This window comes from Trematomus bernacchii, unplaced genomic scaffold, assembly GCF_902827165.1.
Source record: "Trematomus bernacchii unplaced genomic scaffold, fTreBer1.1, whole genome shotgun sequence".
Lineage (NCBI taxonomy): Eukaryota > Metazoa > Chordata > Actinopteri > Perciformes > Nototheniidae > Trematomus > Trematomus bernacchii.
In genome coordinates, this window is record NW_022988050.1 from 8,216,816 (window position 1) to 8,239,040 (window position 22,225).

The window sequence follows — 22,225 nt, forward strand, 5'->3', positions numbered from 1 at the left end:
TGCTTTGTCAAGTCTGCAGACAGACGGCAGGGGAAAAACCTTTTAAAATGCTTGTTTTCTAAATGGAGATTGGCTAAGCTAACGCAGTATATGCTCCGACCGTCCACACTCACAACAACGGCCTATACAGACATAAATAAAGCAGCGACTGTATTCACCATGACACAGGCAGTCTGTGGTTTGTACTTGTTTAACTTTTGTCTAGTTTCTGAACATATATGAGGAGCTGTGTGCTGAGTGCTAACAGCTAACGGCTGTGTTGTTTTTCTGGGGTTCTCTGAAGATCACGTCACGGCTCCGCCTACACTGCGTTACTATAGATACTACCCCAGTTCCTAAACTGTAATGGAAATGCGCCATAAAGTGAGGCAGTCCTAACGAGGCCCAGCCATACCGAGCGGGGCCGAGCGAGGCCGTGTAGTGGAAACGCGCCATTAAAGACCAAGACAGACAAAACCATATACGACTATACACCTAAAAAGGGGTGTTTTTTAATGCAATCAAAAACAGATTTCCTGCCTGACTCTGTAGGATCATGGTACACGGCAAACTGCTTGGCTAAGGTCTCCTGTGTGGATGTCACAAGCTTTAAACAGAGGATGATTTATCAAAACCACCAATGACATTTGATTTTGCCGTCATTTCACTTGACTTCATCATAGTGCAACAAAGGGTTGCCGGGAGGTTTGTGTTGTGATAGATAACTAGTCGGACAATCTGGAATATTATCCCCACGAGTCAGTAAGTTATCTTTGGGCCACAATTGGAGCTATGTTTTTTTTAGTAGATTTTTTTAAATGAGCCCTTGTTTATTTTACATTGCCTACATTTATACTATTCACACTTTTTGGGTAATTATGGGAGGCACAAGAAGAAAGATCCTGGTACCGCAGTTTCTGTTAGCTCATTATAAGTTTTAATTTCTGCTTGGAGCTACAGAGTCTGCCTGAAGTAATAATTGCAACGTTACTGCATTCAGCTGCAATGTGCACAGGGACCGGGAACAAGGAAGCTAACAGACGTCTTTGCGGACGTCAGCAGCCGAGACGTACATTGCACACGAGGGACGAAGCCAGTATGGAAACTACAAATGTCTAAGGAGTACAATTTGAGATACAACATCTGTGCTGCTTTCTTACTTTTGCTATTTCCTTTACGAAACACCCAGCATCCCAAACTTGTGTGGATGGTGTCAGTTTGACATTTAGAATGTACCTTTTATTTACCATTTAAATATTTATAAACCACTCTTAAGTACTACTTTAAGGGTTTGCACAGTTTATAAATCATAATAAGATTTTTTTTTAAATCTTTATCTTTTAAATATGTTGTTAAAAAGTATTTTCATATGCTTTTACACCCATCGACACAAAGAGAGTATGTTGATGGCATTAAAGTTATTAACATCGTTTTAGCAAACACACTGGTGTTGAAACAACAGGTCAAAAATAACCTGGTGAACTTTCCCAACAGCTGCTGTCCAAATTACAATGTGTGGCAGCTTGATGCACATTGATTTATGACTAAATATAAATAATACAGGCCCTTTATGTTGCATGTGTCCTAAATGACTGTGTTGAAATATATAATTATTCCAAAGAAAAAGAAAAAAACATACTTTAATGTAAAAAATAAACTCATGTGTCATATTCTCCAACTCGTTCAGCGGACACACGTAGGACACACAGAGGTAAATGACTGTTGTTGTCAGCTATAAGCAGTTTACTCCTGAGAATTGAGGTTTGCCGGAGGAAGAGCCTTCAGGGTCTCACTCACTTCACTCCTTCCCCCAACATCAACACATAGTCTAATAAGTGCTGCTCAGTGAACTGGTGTAACAGCCTCCCGCAGGTCTCTACTGGGAATCCAAAAGTGAAGAAAAGACAGGACTAACTGGGAAACAGGTTCAGGGGCTTGTGAGCGCATGATTAGATTGACATTTTCTTTGAAATGCGGGTACTGCAATATGCTATGCTGATAACACATGTGCTGGGTTTTTCTAAAAACTCCACAGCAGCAGATGGGGGCAAGGTCGAAAATTGAAGTAGGGCTATAAAAGCAGTGAGTCACACTTTAGATCACCTTTAAACTGTTTACACAAAATAGCAGTCTTTTTTCTGTTTGGATGAATATTCCATGTTGCTGACCCAATTATTGTACAAATAAGGGCAAGTATGTTTGGAGCCTGAAGTGACTCTCCTGTTCAAACATTTCTTCCTCCTTCGCTGACAATATTTATCCCAGCAGCACGAAAGTGGACGAAAAGATACTCTGAGTCAATTCCAACCACCTATTAATTCTATTTTTCTTTCTAAATATCTGGAGAATGACAAATTGTTTCATGTGGTTTGTTCTTTAAGACACAGCATTTTGTAAGCCTCTCCGAAATTATACTCTGAGGCACACATAATTTAAGTATAATAATACAGTATACACAAGTATTAAAGGCCAGTGTTGTAAAGAGAAATATCAAATCTGTTTGGCAAACAAAAAGCTGGTTTAGTTGTTGTGTTGTGTGTAGTGGTAGTGGTGCTGAACGGAAAGCGATATTGTATTTCTTGCCATTTTGTTTACTGCCTCAATGCTCAGTGTGCCGTGATAAAGTACATGCTATTCGAAAATAAATGGTATTCCCCTTTTCCCTTACAGTATGATACCAAAAACGTACAATCATATATATGGTAGTATCTTTATAGGAGTGTTATCATTACAGTTGCTACATGTCACAAGATAATCTCATACTTTGCTGACAGTCGTTTGATATCTGGCCTCTGTCCATTAGCCAGATTGCACAGATATAAAAAAAACAATGGAGGTTAAAGACTTTAGAAACTGGATCCTCCTTTAAACCCTTATTGGCAGCTCCACACAAGTGCTCAGTTTGTGTTTCAGGTTGTATAGGTTGCACTGTAACTACCCGCCATCTGAAACCTGATCCTGTGTTCGTTTGACATCCGTCCCTGTATATGGTGAGCGATCTGCTGTATGAGCGCTGACGACACCCTCGCTAAGCTGCGACAACAATGCCGCGATCCTGGAAACATTTTTGGGTCAAGCCTTGTGGAACATCTCTCTCTGTCATGCTTGACTTGAAAGTCTATTTGGGATTCAGTTTTCCCTTTAGTATCTTTTTCATGTGAGAGGATTGATCCAAAAATCGACTCTCATTAGACCAAAACAGCATGTTTGGCTCTGTTATAAATAAGAGCTGACACTCACTACAGTTTGCGCCATTATTCAGCTATTAACATACAAAACATGCCGCGTAGAACCCCAAATCCCACAGACTCTAAGCCATGATTTAAGCCATCCTGGAAGCAGCCCAACCACTCTCACAGTGAGGCGTAAAGAGCTTAGGATGGGGGGGGGATAGATGTGTCTCCCCCCAGCCTCTCGCTGTCTGTCTAAGCTGAAATATGAGGTTGTAACTCACTTGTCTTTAAAACAAAAAGGAATAAGCTGACACATAAGGGAAACTGACACAAAAATGTGATACAAGGAAATGGATGTTTTTCCTAAAATAAGATAAAAATGGTCTGATGTCTATCGATGAGCGGACTGGCGTTTGATTGGAGCAGAAGCGATGAGTCACCCAGCTTCTCAGAGAGGAGGGGTTCCCACTGAGAGATGGAGAGAGAAGACGCCCTGCCCTTACAATGGAAATTCCTGTTATGTGTGAAAATGTAAATCATGTTGTGCATCTGGGAAGCTGGACATACGGTGACTGTAGCAGCTGCACACATTTTTAACTGTAGAGGGGATGCATGAAGTGTGAGCTCAGCAGCAGGTGGAGAATATGGTTTCAGACATAATAATGTATTCAATGTGTTAGAATTCTCCAATCAGACAGGATTTGGTTGTAATAAATTGAGCGCTGAACTTAAAGTGCACTCTCAAAGTTAGAGCTTGTCGTGTGGCCAGTTTGCAATATCTTCAAACCTCGACATATATAAATGTTCTCTAAGTGGCCATTTTAATTAATTAAACTGAACTTGAAGTGCCAGCTGCAGAAATCAAGAGCTACCTCATTTGCACCTCCTTTATGTCTGCCTTTCCTGTGAGTGATTTTGATGAGTTTTGAAGACTCTGTGAGCTCCAATAAAGCAGCGGCTGCCGGGTCATTGTGGGGCTAATGATTGTTAATGAAATCTGGGGAGCCAAATTTGTGACTTATCATCGTACTGCTAATAACATTTGAATTTTTGGGACAGGGACGGATGTTATCGCAAGTCTCCTCTCCACAGTTTGTCCTGCTGTCTGAGTTTGAGGCTGCTCCACAAAACTAATTATACTCAACCGATTGTTTGTGCCAAATGAGATCCTGCTGAATATGTACAGTGGCTGCCAAACATAGAGAAGTTCCAAATTAGAAACTCCTTCTCCCACTGCCCATGGGGGATATAATTATCACACCTGGTACTTACTCGTGTCCAAAAACCATTTGCCACAAGAATTTGGCGCCACGGGAGCAGAGAGTTAAAGATCAAGCAACTCGCAATCTGTAGACTCAGACACAGATGGCCACGGGTCAAGATACCTTCAAATAAATATGTCAAAGCGACACTAACACTTGTGTGTGTGATGCACGGAGGGCATATACTAATGATGCTATAACTCTAGACAGACACACATGAGAACAAGCCAGTAAATAAGACAGCCTAGTCCTTAGTACTAAGGAACCGGCATGATGTCAGCTAAGGTCATCCGAGCAAAAAGTACTTGGATATCTGAAAAGGGCAGACCAATTATCAGCAGACAAAAGGTATGTTTCCTGCTGAATTTAAACAAACAAGGTCCTCTTGGGACCTCTACAGCTTGGGAATTATAATGTTCATTAAAAGTGGAGGAAATGGGAAAGAAATGCAAATGAGCTACTGTTTATTCTCCAGGGTCCATCTCAAAAAGTAAAACAAGACTAACAATCTGCAGCCATGTTAGCGACTTTGTGATGCTGCGTTTAGGCATAGAGTTTACTCCACTGACCTTCCTCATTCATTCCTGTTCAAATTAAAAACCCTAATTTTTTGAAAAATGATTGAACTGAGGTGATTACTTTAGAAAGACATTGAAATATCCTCACCACACTTGTAGATTTTTTTCATTTTTTTAAGAAAAGTATGTTCATCATATTCAAAATCACAGACAAAAATGACTTGAGATTGAGATGTTCATTGTTTTGACTGGGAAAAACTAAAACCCTAATTTAACTTTGGTCACACATGGCATTGTTTCCTTCAGCGAGGCCCTGACAAAACAGGCCTGGCAGCTGCTGTCACCCGAAAATAGCGGCAGACTGAGCGACGGGCGGAGAGCAGAGTGACGCTCCCACGTTGTTCACTCTGTTGTGCTGGGCGCGGTGAAAGTAACACACGATCCCGCTGGCACCAGAGTCCACAGGTGTCCAACAGCCTCCTGTCTCTGTCGCAAAGCCACAGGCATGGCGGTAGCATATCAATTACATACAACAACACTGATGTCCTAATCTGAAGCCAAGTGTTAACAGGGAATGTCAAGAAAAGGGCACACAGAGTATGCTGAGCTATACACTGAGAGAAAAGTGTGATAATAAGAAAGCACTAAGCTGAAATCAGTCATGAAAAGGACAAGTGCTTCCATCACTTCTGAATGGCACATTGGACATTTCTGTTGTGCCAGAAAAGACAGCAAGTCCCCAGTAAAGTGTTTACTCTTTCTCTCCCTCATCAGGCAAAAAGCTTTTCCATGTAGTGGCGCAAATGCCGCTGCACGACCGAGCCCCTCAGAGGAATATGAGGTGAGTTTGTCCGCCTGATGAAAGTGCCCTTCTGGCCCACCTATAAATCTGCTCAGAGCTCCGTACTCCCCCTGAGGCTGCTACCGGGTGACATCAAATCTAGAGAGCGGCCGAGACATCCAATAGGACTCCCTCCACATGTTGACCTCAGTAATCCTAGACGACTCTGAATCTGCAGCACTCTTTGTTTGGCAGCTGGTAAAGATGAGGTAGAGGTTACTTAGCAGACACCTCTCGCAAACCATTTAACATGTAAAGTTCCAGGATTGGGCCAAAAAAAAAAAAAACTGCTATTATACCCTCCGGCTTGCTGTACCCCACTGCATCCCTGATACTTCCAACATAGATCCAAGAACTGTTTTTCTGCATTTTCCTTTGATTGTTTAAAACCATTTCTCACAAAAAATGATTTAATGGTACCTGTATAACAGTTTTTTCTCATTTGTACATATGTGAATATTGTATTTGTCTGTTTAATTTGTTTGTGATTACAGTTGAAATTCTTTCCATGATGTTCTATTGGCCAGGTCACTGTTAAAAATAAATTCTTACATTTACCTTGGCTTTAAATAGAAAATATACGGTGTAGTGGTGACGCAACCAATCAAACAAATGGGGATAAGGAAAACACCTTAGAACATCTAGTGTCTGATGTAGCATCACTTTCCATGTCGCAGAGGGGTTAGGGTTAGACTAAATAAGGGGTTAGGGTTAGACTAAATAAGGGGTTAGGGTTAGACTAAATAAGGGGTTAGGGTTAGACTAAATAAGGGGTTAGGGTTAGACTAAATAAGGGGTTAGGGTTAGACTAAATCAAATAAATACGACACCATTAGGTGTGGCTCATAGCTTACAGGCAGACTCAGTGGCAACAATAATATCACCCAAAGCATGATGGGAACTCTTAGGGCCAAAACCAATACATATTTACTTCAAATGAAAATAGGAAAAAAGAAGAACCACAGGACATTTTTGTTTGGTTTAAAATGGAAGGTACCATTAATTAGATTGTTCAGATCAAATTAAAACTCTACATGTATATCATGTACAGATATTTGCTGTGTATTGAAAACCTTTGGACAAAAAGGGAATAAAACCCAAGTTATTTGGAATTGCATACTTTTTTTTTCAATCCCCAATATGTATGGATCCACTCGCATACAGTGTGAAAAGATAGCATTGCTAAGTAGCCTAACCTATCCAGGCATGTGGTGTCAGAAGAGACAACTCATCCAATTCTTACTCAAAATCACCGAAGCTGTTCCACCTGTGACTGAGATTGGGTTTATGGGGCACAGAGTGCAAACTGAACGGTGCCAGAGGGCAGCTCTGAGCTTCCATTTATAGAAAGCCTTTCTTCTGGCCAGAATAATAGCTTTGTGACATCCCAGGACCCCCGTGGACCTCCAGAAGCGAGCGCATGTGGGCTAAATGTCACTCAGCAGGATCCCATCATTTAAGCAAAATCACATTTTCCCCCAGAATACTCTAACCTTAGACGCTCCATCACACACCCCCCGTCCTACAATTCCTCCATGAGAACATCCTTTAGGAGAGTGTGACTGGATCAGGAAATAGACGCATGACATTACAGGAAAGCCGCTGGGTTTCTTGGCGCACGTACAATCTGCTGCCACCTGTTCAGCCCCTAAAGCCAGGTCTGTTTGTTTTGACGTGAGCAAACAGTAATAGGATGACATATTTCACAAATAGGGAGGGTGGTCTTGTATGATGTGAAAATGACCAGGGGGGAGGGGAAATGTAATAATGCATAAAGAGACAGATGGGATCCTAACGTGTCCCCAATCTGGGGGAAACCATATCCTCACTTACTGTTGTTCAGAAATTAGAGAATAAACACGAGGCTCGCCTTTTTATGTGAGTGCACGAGGAGTGGAGCGCAGATCTCCAGCAGATAAACCTTTACAGACTCAAAGGTCATCAGGAAGTGTCCTCCCTGCTAATCAAATAGCCCTAAAGGCGAGGTTTGATCTTTTACAATCTGCTGAGATGGAAAGCCAGCCGGGCAAATGAACATCAGGCCGCTGGGTCTACGACAGGCCGCCTGCACCTGTTTATCACTCAACATCCGACAGAGGTAAACAGCTCGGCAGGCAGCGAGAATTACATTTGGTTAACACGTGTAATTCTGCAATTGCTCGGGTTGAACCTCAACATTTCAGTTTGAAAAGCCAGATTACAAGAGGCGAGAGACATTTATGTAATGCAATATAACTAAGAAGCTAAAGAAAGGTTTGTGTGTCGTGTTCTTCAAACCTTTACCAGCTTCTTAACCTTTGTCACATGTCGCACCCTGAGTTAATTAAATCGAAACATTGAACAGAAATGCATGATTTACAAGTATATTTTTCATCACGTAATGTTTTTCAACTGGTGATTTCACACTGGAAAGCATTTCACTTCTTTTTTTGCTTATTCGTCTCACAAGTGCAAAAAATCCTGCAGTCATCATGGAGCTGTCTCAATGTGTCTTTAAGGGGAATATTTATCCCTCCTTGACTGCATAAAGATTTACGCCTTTTTACCAGGTTTAATTTGTCAAAATACATTTTGCTTGGATGAACATGGACAAAGTGAATCATCGAAAAAAACTATGATTTCTGGAATGTACTACTCCTTGGGTATAAAAACAACATAACACCCTCTACTGAACTTAATTAATGAAAACTATGTGTATCAAACAGGTGGACATTAATATCCTGGAGTAAATATGTTTTAGAATATTTCAAGAGAAACAGGCTGCCTGTTTTGAACAACAACGTGGGTGAGGATGTGGGAATAACAGCTCAACAAACACACACAGCTAGATGTATGAAATAAAAACACACACGCACATACACACACTGCTATTCACTAAAACTAACCCATTATCTTACTCCCTGGTCAACTTCCCTCTCAGATTACCTGTAAATAGGCTTTAATATGCCCCCTAAACAGCCTGACATAGAAATCACACACATCTGCCGTGTTAAGGTAAGCTGCAGTTGCCATGGTTACAGACGTGCGCTCGCTAAACAGTTCTGTGGCAAGCCATCATTTGAGACGGGGCACTAGAGCTGCACATTGAGGGGAGCGTTGGTGGTTCAAAGGGAAAAACAAGGAAGCACAGGAAGAGCCGATGTCACGCTTCTCTTAGCAATATGCTGCTGTCAGTGTTGAGCATCACTGGCGCCTGGGCTCAGGACGAGAAGAAGACGCCGTGGGGACAACCTGAGATCAGTCATCACAGTTTCATATGACATTTAGAGGAAGATGAAGAAAACGTTTCCCGGTATTAATCACCTCATTGCAGAAAGCTTACGGTTACACACATCATCCCAAAACAACTAAGACATGTTTCATTTCCCTGGGTTTAAAAATAAAAACGTTATCAGACAAACATGATGCATATATGACTAAAGCACTATAAACTGTTTGTCACAGTGAGAGATCTTTACAAATAATAGTTTGAATCTACAACTTAAAGGTTTGATGCTCATCATATCCTTCCTTGTTTGTCCAACAAACATGAATTAAGTGCTTTGTTCAAATGTCACATTAACCCATTGTGCTTGAATGTGGCTGCCAACCCAGAATTCATGATTAACAACATCCACATGCTGAGCCAAATGGAGACGTTGCACCACGTTTAGAGGGGTGGGTGAAAGTGGGTTCAGCCCTGAGCACTGCGGCAAGCCTTGGCATGGTTCTCCCACTCATGCCTTTTCATTTCATCACTCCTCAGACCTACCTTGCATTGCCAAGCACTCACATCCAAATCATCAAACACTGTTTTAATATAAGAAGCAAAGAGGATAGCAGAATGTCCATCATAATGAAACTGTGCCATTGGGCGGGACAACATAATAAGGATCTGATATGGAAGATATAGTCGGAGAGGCATTTGCTCTCCACATGACGCTGTCAACAGACACACCAGGCTCCATGGCAACCACTGACCAAATGCTATGGGTAAACTGTACATGTCCCTCCCTCCTGCAGACATCTGGATCACTTTCTCTCTGCTGCTGTCTGAGGGCATTATGGGGTTGTATGACCTTAATTCACTCCTTAAATCTCCTCTTTTTTCGCCCTGGCTTTGTTTTGATGTGTCTGCCTCTCAGTCTGAGAGATAAGCTGCCAAGATATGCACTTCAAAACAATAGCCTCTATTTATGCGTTAGCCAAGCAGTAATAAATCCCAGGGACATTCAAGGTAAATGGTTGATGCAAGACGCAAGTTTCTACTCAACAAATCATTTTCACAAGACCCTTTTACAAAGTATGAGGAGGTTCAACACAATTTCGATTTTCAATATAATTACATTTTGCGCAAGGTTTAATTCAGTTTGGAAGTAAATATAAGCCCTCTATTCATTGTAAAGAAAAATGTTGAGAGTGTGAACTCACCAGGACTCTTCCTGTCAGTGTCTGAGCTGATATCATGACCCCGGCCCAGTCTTTGACCGAGGTCATCCAGCCCACCTCGCTGGCCGCCGGGTCTTCCTTATCAACGCGCTTGATGCCATCGCCTGTGGTGATCCGATGGACCGTCTGGGAGGAGAGGGGATGCAGAAGTTAGCAGTGAAACATGTGATGCAGAGACAAGAAATGATTTGTTTAGAAAGTCTGCAAATCAAACAATCACTATCTTCAAAATAAATGTTAATATTAGCATTGAATAGTATCTTGCTTATACAATAAACTACAGTACATACAACGGCCTTTTTTCATATTCTGGTGGATCATTCCCAGTATTCTTCTTGGGAATCTCCTCTACCACAGGAAAAGACGAGTGCTTCCACAATGGCAGTTTGTTCCAAGATAAATGTTTTATTTTCCTACTTTTTATCAACATCGTTTTTCAAACCAAGATGCTGCCCATCACGCATCCAGGCGCCATCGTGAAGACAAATAAAGACAGAAGGAACCATTACGTTCTGTAGAGGCACATGGCAGAATAGGTGTTATAGTAAAGGTTAGTGTCTTGGTCAAATTATGTTGGAGATGTCCACAAATGCAGAAGCATTGAGTCCCGTGTGTGACAACAGCTTGAAATGTTATCCAAGTGAAATTGAAAGCAATAGCTTGTGTCTATAGGAGCCAGAGTGCATTGACTAAATAAAATGTTATATCATATAATTGATGCTGCACACAAAATGTAACTGATTGCTCTAACTCAAAATGTTTTTTCAGTTAGCACATGTTACAACGGTGAGTGCAATATTGAAATGAAAGAAGCCACACTTCTTTTCTTAGCAGGAAGCAAGTAGCAGATAGCATTATGACTTATATTAATATCACCTTATGGCTAACGTGTTAGCAGACATGGAGCAACATTAAAATTATTTGGAGTCATGTTTCCGGACACTTGATAAATGTGAGTCCAGTAATCATTCTCCTTTTACTTCTATTTTGGACTCCATCAACTCTTAAAAAAAGATCTGGCTCTTTAGCTGCTAAATACTCTATCACTCTGTTCACAATATTATTGTTTTCCCTGTAGTTTATAACAGCCACAGTGTTTGCCACAACATTTCCATTATATTTAAAATTTAAAATTAATTGTTTAAAGGTAGGGTAGGTAAGTTTGAGAAACCGGCTCGAGATACACTTTTTGTTATATTCCATGGAATGCTCTTAACATCCCGATAGCAATGAATATCTTAAGTGCTTTGACAAAAAATCATCTGTGGAAGCCGTAGTACTGTAAAAAGCACGACCAATCATTTTAGCCGGCCCGGCTAAAATAACTGGATGGCCTACCTGCCTGTCAGCCTTCCATCTGTGCACAAACTTATCTCGTGCCCTCATTGGTCATGTGCGCGTTCGTGTGTGTTGGAGGAGGGGCTCTATAAGGAAGTGGCAGATTTTCTCCGGTTGTGTATTTTCAAATTCTAGCGATCTCGAGCCGGTTTCTCAAATGTACCTACCCTACCTTTAACCTAATCAGTGCTAAAAATAAAACATTGGTTAGTGAAGCTTTAAACAAAAAATTCCTCAAATGTTACATTTGCATGTGAAAGAAAAGTTATGTCAAATCAAAACAAGGAGCTGAACGACACTCAAACCCTTAAAAACCGACATGATGTGGGTCTGGGCCAGTTAGGAGCACTAACTGGCCATATTCATAATTTTTATTTAATTTATTGTTAATTACTGAATTTCTGATTGGTTTTAAGTTGACATAAAGTAGCAGAGTACAAATGAACCTTGTGAATAGAAATGTACTACCTACGTGTTTTGTTTGATTGACAGCTTTGTAAAAAAACAACATGAGCAACTGCTCAATACCCAAAAATCTCAGCTCCTTTTGATTTTAGTGACCAGGCTCCATGCTTCCAAAATGATCCCACGCACATGCATGCACACATGCATACAGTAAACATACAGAGTGAGCGGAGCAGAGACTCCAGGAGTGTATCCATGGCAGCCGCTGAGCTCCTGGTGTTTCTGCTCCACTGAGTGGGCTGCCTGGCTTCCTGCCTGCCTGTCTGTCCACCTGTCTGTCTGCCTCTGTGTGTCTGTCTGCTGGGACTGGCATGATTCACAGAGCAGGAAATCGAGACAGGATGCAGAGGTTAGCCCTGCTCCCTGATGAAACACCCCACATCCACGAGGCTACCTACCTACGTGTTTTGTTTGATTGACGACTCAGACTCTTTACCCTCCTGCACCTTAATGGTGTCACACATCACTCTCTCTGAGGCAGCACTGCTTGTCACGTGGGAGAAGTCGATGCCCTTTCATGTTTCAAAGTTACAACAAAAAAGTTACAACATGTGTTGCGCGTGCTTCCAATCCACCAGAAATCTTTGTTTTGCTGAAGGGGGTTGACGCACCACTGTAATAAGGCGATTAATTCATTAATGGTCTGAGAATACAGGGCATCTGTTTGCCAGCAGTCATGTTTATAAAGAAAGGTAGGTAAGTAACGTAAATCTGAAAAAGATATTCTAAATTGTTTGTGATTGGCACGGCATTTAATGAGAAGACTAAAACCAAAAGTTAGTCATTATTTTAAACTTTCACAGCTCTCAGTCCACATATCGCCTTGTGCAACGGTATGGCTCTTATCTTTGATTTTACAGAATAATGCATGACAATTACTGCCAGCATAGAGCATGATATAATTAGCTAATGTATTGGAGTAAAAGTTAAATTCTTCCCCTCAGAAATATAGTCGAGACAAATTTATCAAGTCTTCAATGGAAACAGTACTCGTATACTAGTATGTACTTTACCGCTTTTAATATAAAAAAATGTGTCAGCATCTTTTACAATAATGGTGCCCACCCACACGCCACACATTTCAACCGTCTCCATTATTATTAGCTGGCTGCACTAAGAAATGTAATCACGTTCAGAGCCATGAGTCAGAGAGAAGCAGGACCACCAGCAGACCGTGTTACACGTCCTACAGCCTGCAGCACTAACCTGATCACAGTGAAATAACATGTCCAGCTCACTTAGCAGCTAATGCTATCAACAAGAAACAGAAATGGAAGATTCTGTGAAACTGCAATTAAGAAACGAGAGGCAACAGGTATCAGCTGTTTTCAGGCAGTGTTTTCTATTGTTTATTTGTGAATTGCACTCAGAGTGTGGCATCTTTTCCTCTAATAAAGTGGTAAAACAGGCAGCAGTTATTTTACACTGTGTCCCACACCAAACATATAGGGGTAAGTCACTGGATATTAAAGGAATAATAAAGTAGGAGGACTAGTGCTTAGGATTGCTCATTTAATAATGAAAACATTTCAGTATTGGTTGATATGCACTCTGCTCAATAATAATATATTGCATCCTCTTATGCATTCATGGAGTAGTCAAAATCAATAACAAATTGAGCGTTTAGGCTCTTTATATTTATGGCCATGAAATTCAAATTGGTAAAATAAGCCACTTAATGAAATGAGACGCAGCTTAGTGGAAACATTTCGTTTTTCTCAGATGACGGAGCAAGTGTTTCTACAAAAGATGGGGAAATAGTATTTTTTCTAGAGGATTTGTGGTTGAGTACTTCAGAAACATTTCCAACCAATCAAATGTTTAACTCAAATGATAATTAGAACTCTTTATACAGTAATTAATTTAGTCTTGGTGGAGATGGGGGTTATGTATCTAAGTTTTTGTTCAGAGACATTCTTCCTGTTGATATAGATCTCTTATTTTATTTATTTTTCCTTGATTTTAGTGTTTCTTATTTGTATTTATTTTAGTTTTTTTTTCTTCCTTTTCAATAGGCTTTATCGTCTAATAAGACAAATGTAAATCCCTTAAATCTTAAATAAGTGCCTCATTGTGTAATGTGAAAGTGTTTTATATAATATTGGTAAACTAATTATTTAATGGTTAGCACCAAAAGTGTTTAGGATTCTTTATTTTCTCTCTAAAACACTTGCACTAACACCACAACTCATACAAAGTCTTCTCTGGCTTTTCAACACAACTCTATGAAAAACTGGACTTGGTATTTTATCCAACAAAGCATTTCCCTGTTTCATACACAGGATGTTTGGAGGGAAACCTTGAAGGAGGCCTAATTGGCGCCACGCTGTCGTCTCCTGGCACATTAATGACCAATTGTAAAAACTGTACACTGAAAACACATTGACCATGATATTTTCCAAAGATCAAAAGATAAATGACGCGATATTCATGGCATGCTTCAGTCCAATTATTCTTAAAAAGGGTCGGGGTCACCTTAAGGTTAGATTGCAGGAAGGTACCTTCAGTTTGAAGATGAAGTGCTGTGTTTTTTACATTTAAATCTATCTAATCAATGTAATCACTTCCTCTAAGAAAAGCGGTAATTCAGCTGAAATCAAGAGGGGTATAACGACTCTTATAAAAGTTGTAGTTCCTTTTCTACACTTTCACTCCACTGATCTCTATTTCAATTAGATGAAAATAGACGGGCTTCATTTGTAATAGCAGGACACACAAGAGAAAGTAGTCATTACGCCCTTTCAGGCAGCACATCCCCTCTGTGTCACTTTGATCAATAGTCAGCCTCCAAATATAGGTTTCACTATCTGTCCTAAATCTAGTCCCCCTGACACCAGAGGTCATTGATCACCACTGCTGGCCTATTCTCAGGATACGCAATTACCATTTTTCAAACAGAAAGTACATTAAGCTAGAATAGAACATGTGGCTTGTGACACAATATCTGCAAAAGTGAATACATTATTTAAAAATATATTAATAAAGAAATCGAATTAATAATAAATCAAGACGTTGTCAGAGAAGGGAAAAATTCCTAAAATATCTTATATCTGATCTATGACCCGGCCGCTGTGTGAAGAAAGACTGTATTTAAAGGTCCCCTATTATACTGTTTTTCATCAATATATTATAGGTCTCAGATATATACAAAACATGTCTCTGAAGTGTTTGGCTCAAAATACCAAACATATCATGCATTGTAGCATCCCATAATCCCCTCTGTTTCAGCCCTGTTTCAGAAGTGCTGATTCTGTGTCTGTTACTTTAGATCAAAATAAGGAGCCACTCCCCCACGCCCCTCTGAGAGATATTTGTTTAAAAAGAACACAATGGTGCTCTAGGAGGAGATTCAGGTAATAAGGTGGGCGGGTGTTACCTTGGTTGGTAATTGGCTAATGGTTACACAAGCCAAAAAAATCGTTATGACATCATAAAGTTGCCAAAATTATATGGATCAGGAGATAAAGAGAGCAAATATTTTTTCCTGAAACTTTCAGAATCTCTTTACACAGAGGGGACACATGTTTATGTATAAAAGACGTGAAAAAGTGGATTTTAGATAATAGGTGACCTTTAATATTGCACTTGCCCCCAAGTCTTTCCAATCATTGAATTACTGAATGAAAAGCAACACATATTTTGTGAAACTCTACATGATTATAAATGGCAAAAAGCAGAGAAGCCTCAGTGAGCAGCTGAACTCAGATTGTTATGTGGTATAAGAAGCTAAAACTGGACATGAGTAATATCTGTTATATATAAATGACCCACCTGTTGATGAACATCAACACACACTATTTGAATTAGTTGAAAACAGCAAAAAGCGTTAAAAGTTGCTGCAAAAATCAATTAAAAAAGTTCAAGTTAAGTTGAATTAGATTTTCAAAAGATTGTACCTATATAAAGACATGCACATTTGCTATAAAACTTGTTTTATAACATAATCAACTGCATGTATTGTCTTACTGCTCTGCTCTGCTCATTCAGAGCAGAGCAGTCTCTGGCACTGATGGGTTTTTTAACATTTGTGATAATCTGAGACCTGTTGGATCCCAGATGGTGCAATGACAGCCAAGCTGCAGCATGCTGTATATTATGCAATGTGAGTAGCTAATACTAGCCATACTAATTACACAGCAAATATAAAAGGACTTAACATGGAATATATATGCTTTCTTTACAAGGAGGACTGACAAGCTTCATTGCAGAGATATTGTTGAAGGGTCAGAGATCTGCACGTTAAATAAATGATGCTGTGCCGTTTCTTATAAACTCATATTGAAGTATAATGTGTTAAAGGTGGGGTAGGTAAGTTTGAGAAACCGGCTCGAGATACACTTTTTGTTATATTCCATGGAATGCTCTTAACATCCCGATAGCAATGAATATCTTAAGTGCTTTGACAAAAAATCCATAAAAAAATGTCATCTGTGGAAGCCGTAGTACTGTAAAAAGCACGACCAATCATTTTAGCCGGCCTGGCTAAAATAACTGGATGGCCTACCTGCCTGTCAGCCTTCCATCTGTGCACAAACTTATCTCGTGCCCTCATTGGTCATGTGCACGTTCGTGTGTGTTGGAGGAGGGGCTCTGTAAGGAAGTGGTAGATTTTTTCCGGTTGTGTATTTTCAAATTCTAGCGATCTCGAGCCGGTTTCTCAAACTTACCTACCCCACCTTTAAAGCTCTCCTGCCTGCAAATAAAGTCAAATGGACACTAGCTAACTCAGGCTCTTGTATTTTGTATTAAGTAGTGCAGCAGAGTGCCAGTTTGTGTTCCAGAAATGGTGAATAAATGCTCTAGTTTAAAAAGATTATCTATGATAGCTGGTGTAGTTAATTCTGTGCAGCATGTATATTCACCCTTCTTGACTTGTTGCCATTTTGTGTGTGTATGTCTTTGTGTGTGAGAGACACACAGTAAAGTGCCTCTCAGCTATTCCAACTTTCTGTCTCGTAATTACCACTGTTCGATCCTGAGCACTCATCTCATAATTACAATATTTCAGATGGCACTTCAAAGCAGCGTGAGAGATGACTCTATATGTGAATCCTCCAATCATCCGCCACCCATCACATCTAAGGACACTGAGTCACTGCAACAAGATGCACATGGCTCTCAGAGTGAGCGATGCATAACGTGCCTTTTTAGATATGAATCAAACAATATCATTACGCAGTAGAAAGCTTCTAGAAGAGAGACCACTCCCACATTATCAATGTAGCATGCCTACAACATACAAAATACATGCCCAAATATGAAAATAGGAAAAATGTGAATAAACATTAATACATTAAACAAGTATTCAAATGAAAACAATATAAATTTGATCCAAGGACCATGAATATCAGTATTTTACTGCTATAGTTGTCGGGACATTTCACTTGATGTCTACCTGATGATGGTGCTAGAGGAACATTTCAGGGAATTTCAAACATTTATTCAATACATCCCCTTCGGAAAAATTTATTTTTTAAGCAAATTTAGTGGCAATTCATCTAAAAAAGTTTTTCTGGCTGGATTAAAGTGGTCGATCAGCTGACATTGCCAGAACCTAGAGGCTAAAAATAGTTGAGGCCTTTTTCAATACCTTGAACAAACAACAGCCAGTGGCACATTATACTCCACGTACACATCCACTGCTGGATATATGGTGTCTGAAACCTCCAGCAGCTCTTCTGAACACATATTGAACCAACAATAAAACCGATTCCTTCAACAAAACTTGCTGACTGTGAGTCAGAGGAATGAGTGAGAAGCTGCCACAGCTTGTCATCCTCCCTCCGTAAGTACCGTGCCATTTACAATGAACAGTTTCCTCCTTCCTCCCAGACAGATAATAGCCAGCATCCATCAGAACCCCACAAACGACGAGTTTCATCGATTACCGTCTGACTGGGGAGGCAGAGCCACAGAGAAACAGACTCAGTCTCAGAGACATGAGAGCTGTGAGAAGTTAGAAGAGAGCAGAACGGGGGCAGCGAACGCCCCACAGAGAGGGAAAACAAAATGGAAAACAGAAAAGGAGGAAACTGATTATCACCTCCCATCTATGAACGATAACAATGTGCGCTCCGCTGAAGGCTCCATGTTTGGGCTGTTAATGACATGCACAGACCGGGAGGGGGTGGGGAGGTGTTCCTCCAACACAACCTGCCACATCTCACAGCCTAGACAACTGCATAAGAGCGAGATTTACTCTTATAATGAAATCCTTTGCTTGCTAGTTGCTTAGCAACAAAAACACTGATTCATATGGCACATACCGTATGCACCTGACACTGCATTTCTGACACTTTGGAGGAAGGTTGATTTTTCGATGAGAAAAAGAAGGTGAGAAGAAGACGGGGCTTAGTTACCAAATGAATGCCGGGAGAGAAAAAGCAGAGGGGAAGATTTGCAGTGAAAGGATGACCCGTCCCTGGCTGACTCCCACAGAGGAGCACAACAGGTTGGTGGAGTCACCAGCTTCACTTGGCACAGTCTGAGCAAAAACAATAAATCTGAATGTGCTCTTGTATTTACATTTGAGGGTGTTCGACTGTGGACTCTGAAAGCAACAACCTCATTCTGATCCTGTTTTGACTGAGATATTTCTGCACATGTATTAATACAACTTGGATAACGCTGATGGATTTTTCCAAATATTTGAACAGAGCTAAAAGTCTTCTCAAATCAATATTAGCTTTCAGTCATCTATATAAGTAAAAAAAAAAAAAGCTTCTCGAATGTGAAGATGTGCTGCTTATTTCTCAGTTTATCAAAACATCTTGTTTATCATGCGTTTGGAATTTGTGTTAGGGTAAAAAAGCTATCTAAGGACATTACCTTTGGCTCTGGGAGCTTGTGATGAGGCTAAGCAATGAACTGATAACCAAAAGCATAACAGCAGATCAATCACTGATGAAAGTCGCCATTAGTTGCGGCCCTAATTGTTACCAGCTTCAACCAAAGCACATAAACGACACGTCTCCCTTCAAAAGGTCAGCACCACCCTGCATGCAGCCTTTGCCATTTTCCCTTGTCCACCCTCCCTTTTTGAGAGATGAATGCACACACATCAGGTCAAAAGATAAACTGCTCTATCTCTGGCATATGTTATCAGCTTGTCCATCTTTGTCCTTTATACGAGGAAGGATACAAACTTTAAGATACAGGTAGAGGCCGATAAACATTCCAGATATGTGTTTTCCAAATACTGGACTGCAGCCAGCTTAGGGCAGATGGGGTAGGGACTATGGTGAAACAGGAAATCTAGTGGCAGTGTGCCTTAAATGTTATGAAAATGATTTCTGGGGATTACAGTGTGGCAGGAGAGTTAGCCTCCACACAGATATGAGAATGTCTGTTGGCCATCCAACAATGTATGACAGCTGACGTGCTCTGTGTTTCCTGAATCGGCAAAACTATTCTGACTATTTGTGTCAAACAAATCGTGCTACATGATTCCCTTGAAGCTTTCAAGCAGCAACAAAATAATACCTCAAACTAAATTGATGGGGACATATACCATGGGAAACGCTTTGCGTGACAACCATTCATGGTCATGAAAGTATCTAACTTTTCAACCTTTAAAATCGTATCGTTTCTGCTTCATATGTTTTTAAATCTTAAAAGGGTGAATTCTTCCAAACTACTAAATTAAATGTGTATCGAGGTAAATGGTGCTGTGAATGGGATTTGCTTTGTGATGACAGAATTGTAACATTACATTAAGATTCAACAGTAACAGCTCATCCCAGACAGTGTCCCTGTTACTACACAGAACAAACAGTGATACGTTTTCATAGGAACTAATTAAAATAGTTCCAGGACAAAATGTTCACAGATGGTCTGCTGGTTATCCTGAATAACAGGAAAAGTGTTTCTTTAAAAATAAGTCATCATTGATTTTTGTAATTTATTTGTTATTTTTACTGCTTACAGCAGCACTAATGACATTTCTTGTTCCCCGAGTATACTTAAGGGGAGGCAGAAATCTCAAGAGGGAAATATCTCAAAACCTGAAGAAAATCTAAATAGTTTGCAATAATTAACGCAAGAGGAGATATTAGTTGGGGAAATATGTGCTTGTTTGTTTTTATTTGGGTGAACCAACCCTTTAAAATGTTCCACATAATCTCAAATCTGAAAATATGCTTTAAAAAGGATTTCTTAAAAAACAGAAATGATAGAGTACTACTGAGATTTAAGAAGAATTATTAAATCCCCACTGAATACTTTTAATCTGCTATGATGCATGTTGTACATAGAGGGAGCTTTTCAATTCAAACAAAAGACCATTTTTATATCCAAATATCAAACACATTAGTTACATAAGGACAAAAAGCAGTTTATAATAATGTAATGTTGTATATAACGTGCTTATGTGTAATCATTTTCCAATCAACCTGATGGAAGAAATAGAGAGTGGTACACCAACAAGTGTCAGCTGCACTTAAAAAGATGTTGCTCAGTAAACTCAACTAGTAAAATGGTGTCTATTTGTTACTATGACACATTCAACTGGGAGTAGCAGTTGATTATGCATGCACATACTCTGTGGATTGGGCCTTGACACAGATTTAACTACGAGCCCGTTTCATTAAACTGGCTGGACACATTGGTGTCTCGCACAGGCTGTTGTACACAACCCATAGGCTTATAATGTAGTCATTTTGTTGGGGTGTGGTGGTTTATGAAATGACCTGGCGTACCTTCTTTTTGGCGTTACAGTGGCAGCACACAGTCCACAGGTATTTGAGAGTTCTCCACAGTAGGATTATGAAGAGACCCCCAAAGAAAGTGACCATGGAGGAGGCGAGGAAAGCCCACCACATCCGCTGGCCGTTGCTGTCACAGGGCACATCTGGTGAGAAGGGGATGATGACATTCATCTTGGAGATTTGGATTGAAGGATCCGGGTTGAATTTCTCCCTCTTGGACATTATGGGCCACTGGTCACCTGCCAGCCCCCCAACAATCCACTCAACCGGGATTCAGGCGCTCTTCGGAGCTCCAGCCAGCGCCCACTGATGCCCCAGCGGCTCAGCCATGTTAAGTCAACCACCTTCCGCTCCTCTGCCTTTTCATCTGCCTTCACCAAGCAAGGCCGTAAAAGTTGAGTCGATAGACACACGCACAGTAATAAAAACTTCTTTTGAAATCAGGATATCAGATGTGCGCCTCACGATGCGCGTTCATAGCTGGAATTGCGGTTTGATCCGTGCGTAAAAATCCAATTGTCACCGTAAACATTCACAATTTCCCTTACTGTCCCGATGGATAAAACTGAATAAGCACAACTATTATATAAAAGAGAGACGCTTTCCCTGCCAGGCGATGGATCCACTCACTCCACCTTGTTCAGCAGCGCAGCTTTCAGCAGGTCCGCTACTTGAGCTACGCACTGTTGAATGCGCTCCTCCTCGCGTTAGAAAGGTCGCTGTTTATCGATATCCTTTAATGTAAATCGGTTGAAACAACGAGGGTTTCTTGTATTGAGCAGCGGAAATAGTCATTGTCGCTCTCCGGGCTCCTGCTGCCGCCCGTCACATCCATTTGTCGGGAGATGGCATCGCAGATTTACAGGTAGTGGGGGAGGAGCCATCAGTAGCAGACGTCGATGCTTATCTGGATGTCTGTTATTTATAGTGACCGCTTCATCAATTTTTCATGATTAGAAATTAGTGGTTACAGCCTTGTTGCTTTGAAAGTATTAGTGGGGACTTTCAGTTTGTAAAACGAATGACACCAAGACTCTACTTTTACCTCATTTTCCTTGCGTCGTAAAAACATATAAAAGGGTACATTACGAGTTTTCTTTGTTCTAAATGGAAGAATTTACCAGAAGAACTGTAAACAGTACTACAACAGATTTGTAGCAGAGGATCAACACACAATTGTGTATTAAGGAATTTAAAAAACACATCCTCCTTAAAGTAGCCTATTAACGTAATACTTCTAGGCAGGAGCATATCCAACGATGGTCAGCTCTAACATTAAAAAAGGAGAATCACATCTGTTCATCAATTTAGAATATAAACAATATGAAACTATATCCACAGACGGTTATTAAACAAGTGATTAAACAGTGGCATCTCCTTCAACAGTGGCAGTTTACTCACCCTAGTGGATAAAAGGAGCATTGATCGTCGAGGTCCAAACTATCATAAACCTGTTAAATCTACCAAATGCTAGAATAAAACTATACAAATTCAAATTATAAAAATGGTTACCCAC

The 22,225-nt window shown here is 40.4% G+C and overlaps 1 protein-coding gene across 13 annotated transcripts in view; it reads right to left on the reverse strand.

Annotated features, from left to right (window-relative positions):
* The window catches only part of LOC117473796 (calcium-activated potassium channel subunit alpha-1), a 78,483-nt gene extending 56,937 nt beyond the window's left edge, over positions 1-21,546 (reverse strand). For 12 of the 13 annotated variants that reach the window (XM_034119682.1, XM_034119683.1, XM_034119685.1 and 9 more), the window contains exons 1-2: positions 20,701-21,546; positions 10,184-10,327 (exon numbers count right to left, since the gene is read on the reverse strand). In XM_034119682.1, coding sequence (XP_033975573.1) covers positions 10,184-10,327; positions 20,701-20,931 — 375 coding nt within the window. In that variant the 5' untranslated portion in view covers positions 20,932-21,546. The remainder of the gene's footprint in view (positions 1-10,183; positions 10,328-20,700) is intronic. The other variant, XM_034119680.1, reaches the window with a different exon arrangement.
* Between the last annotated feature and the right edge of the window lie 679 nt (positions 21,547-22,225).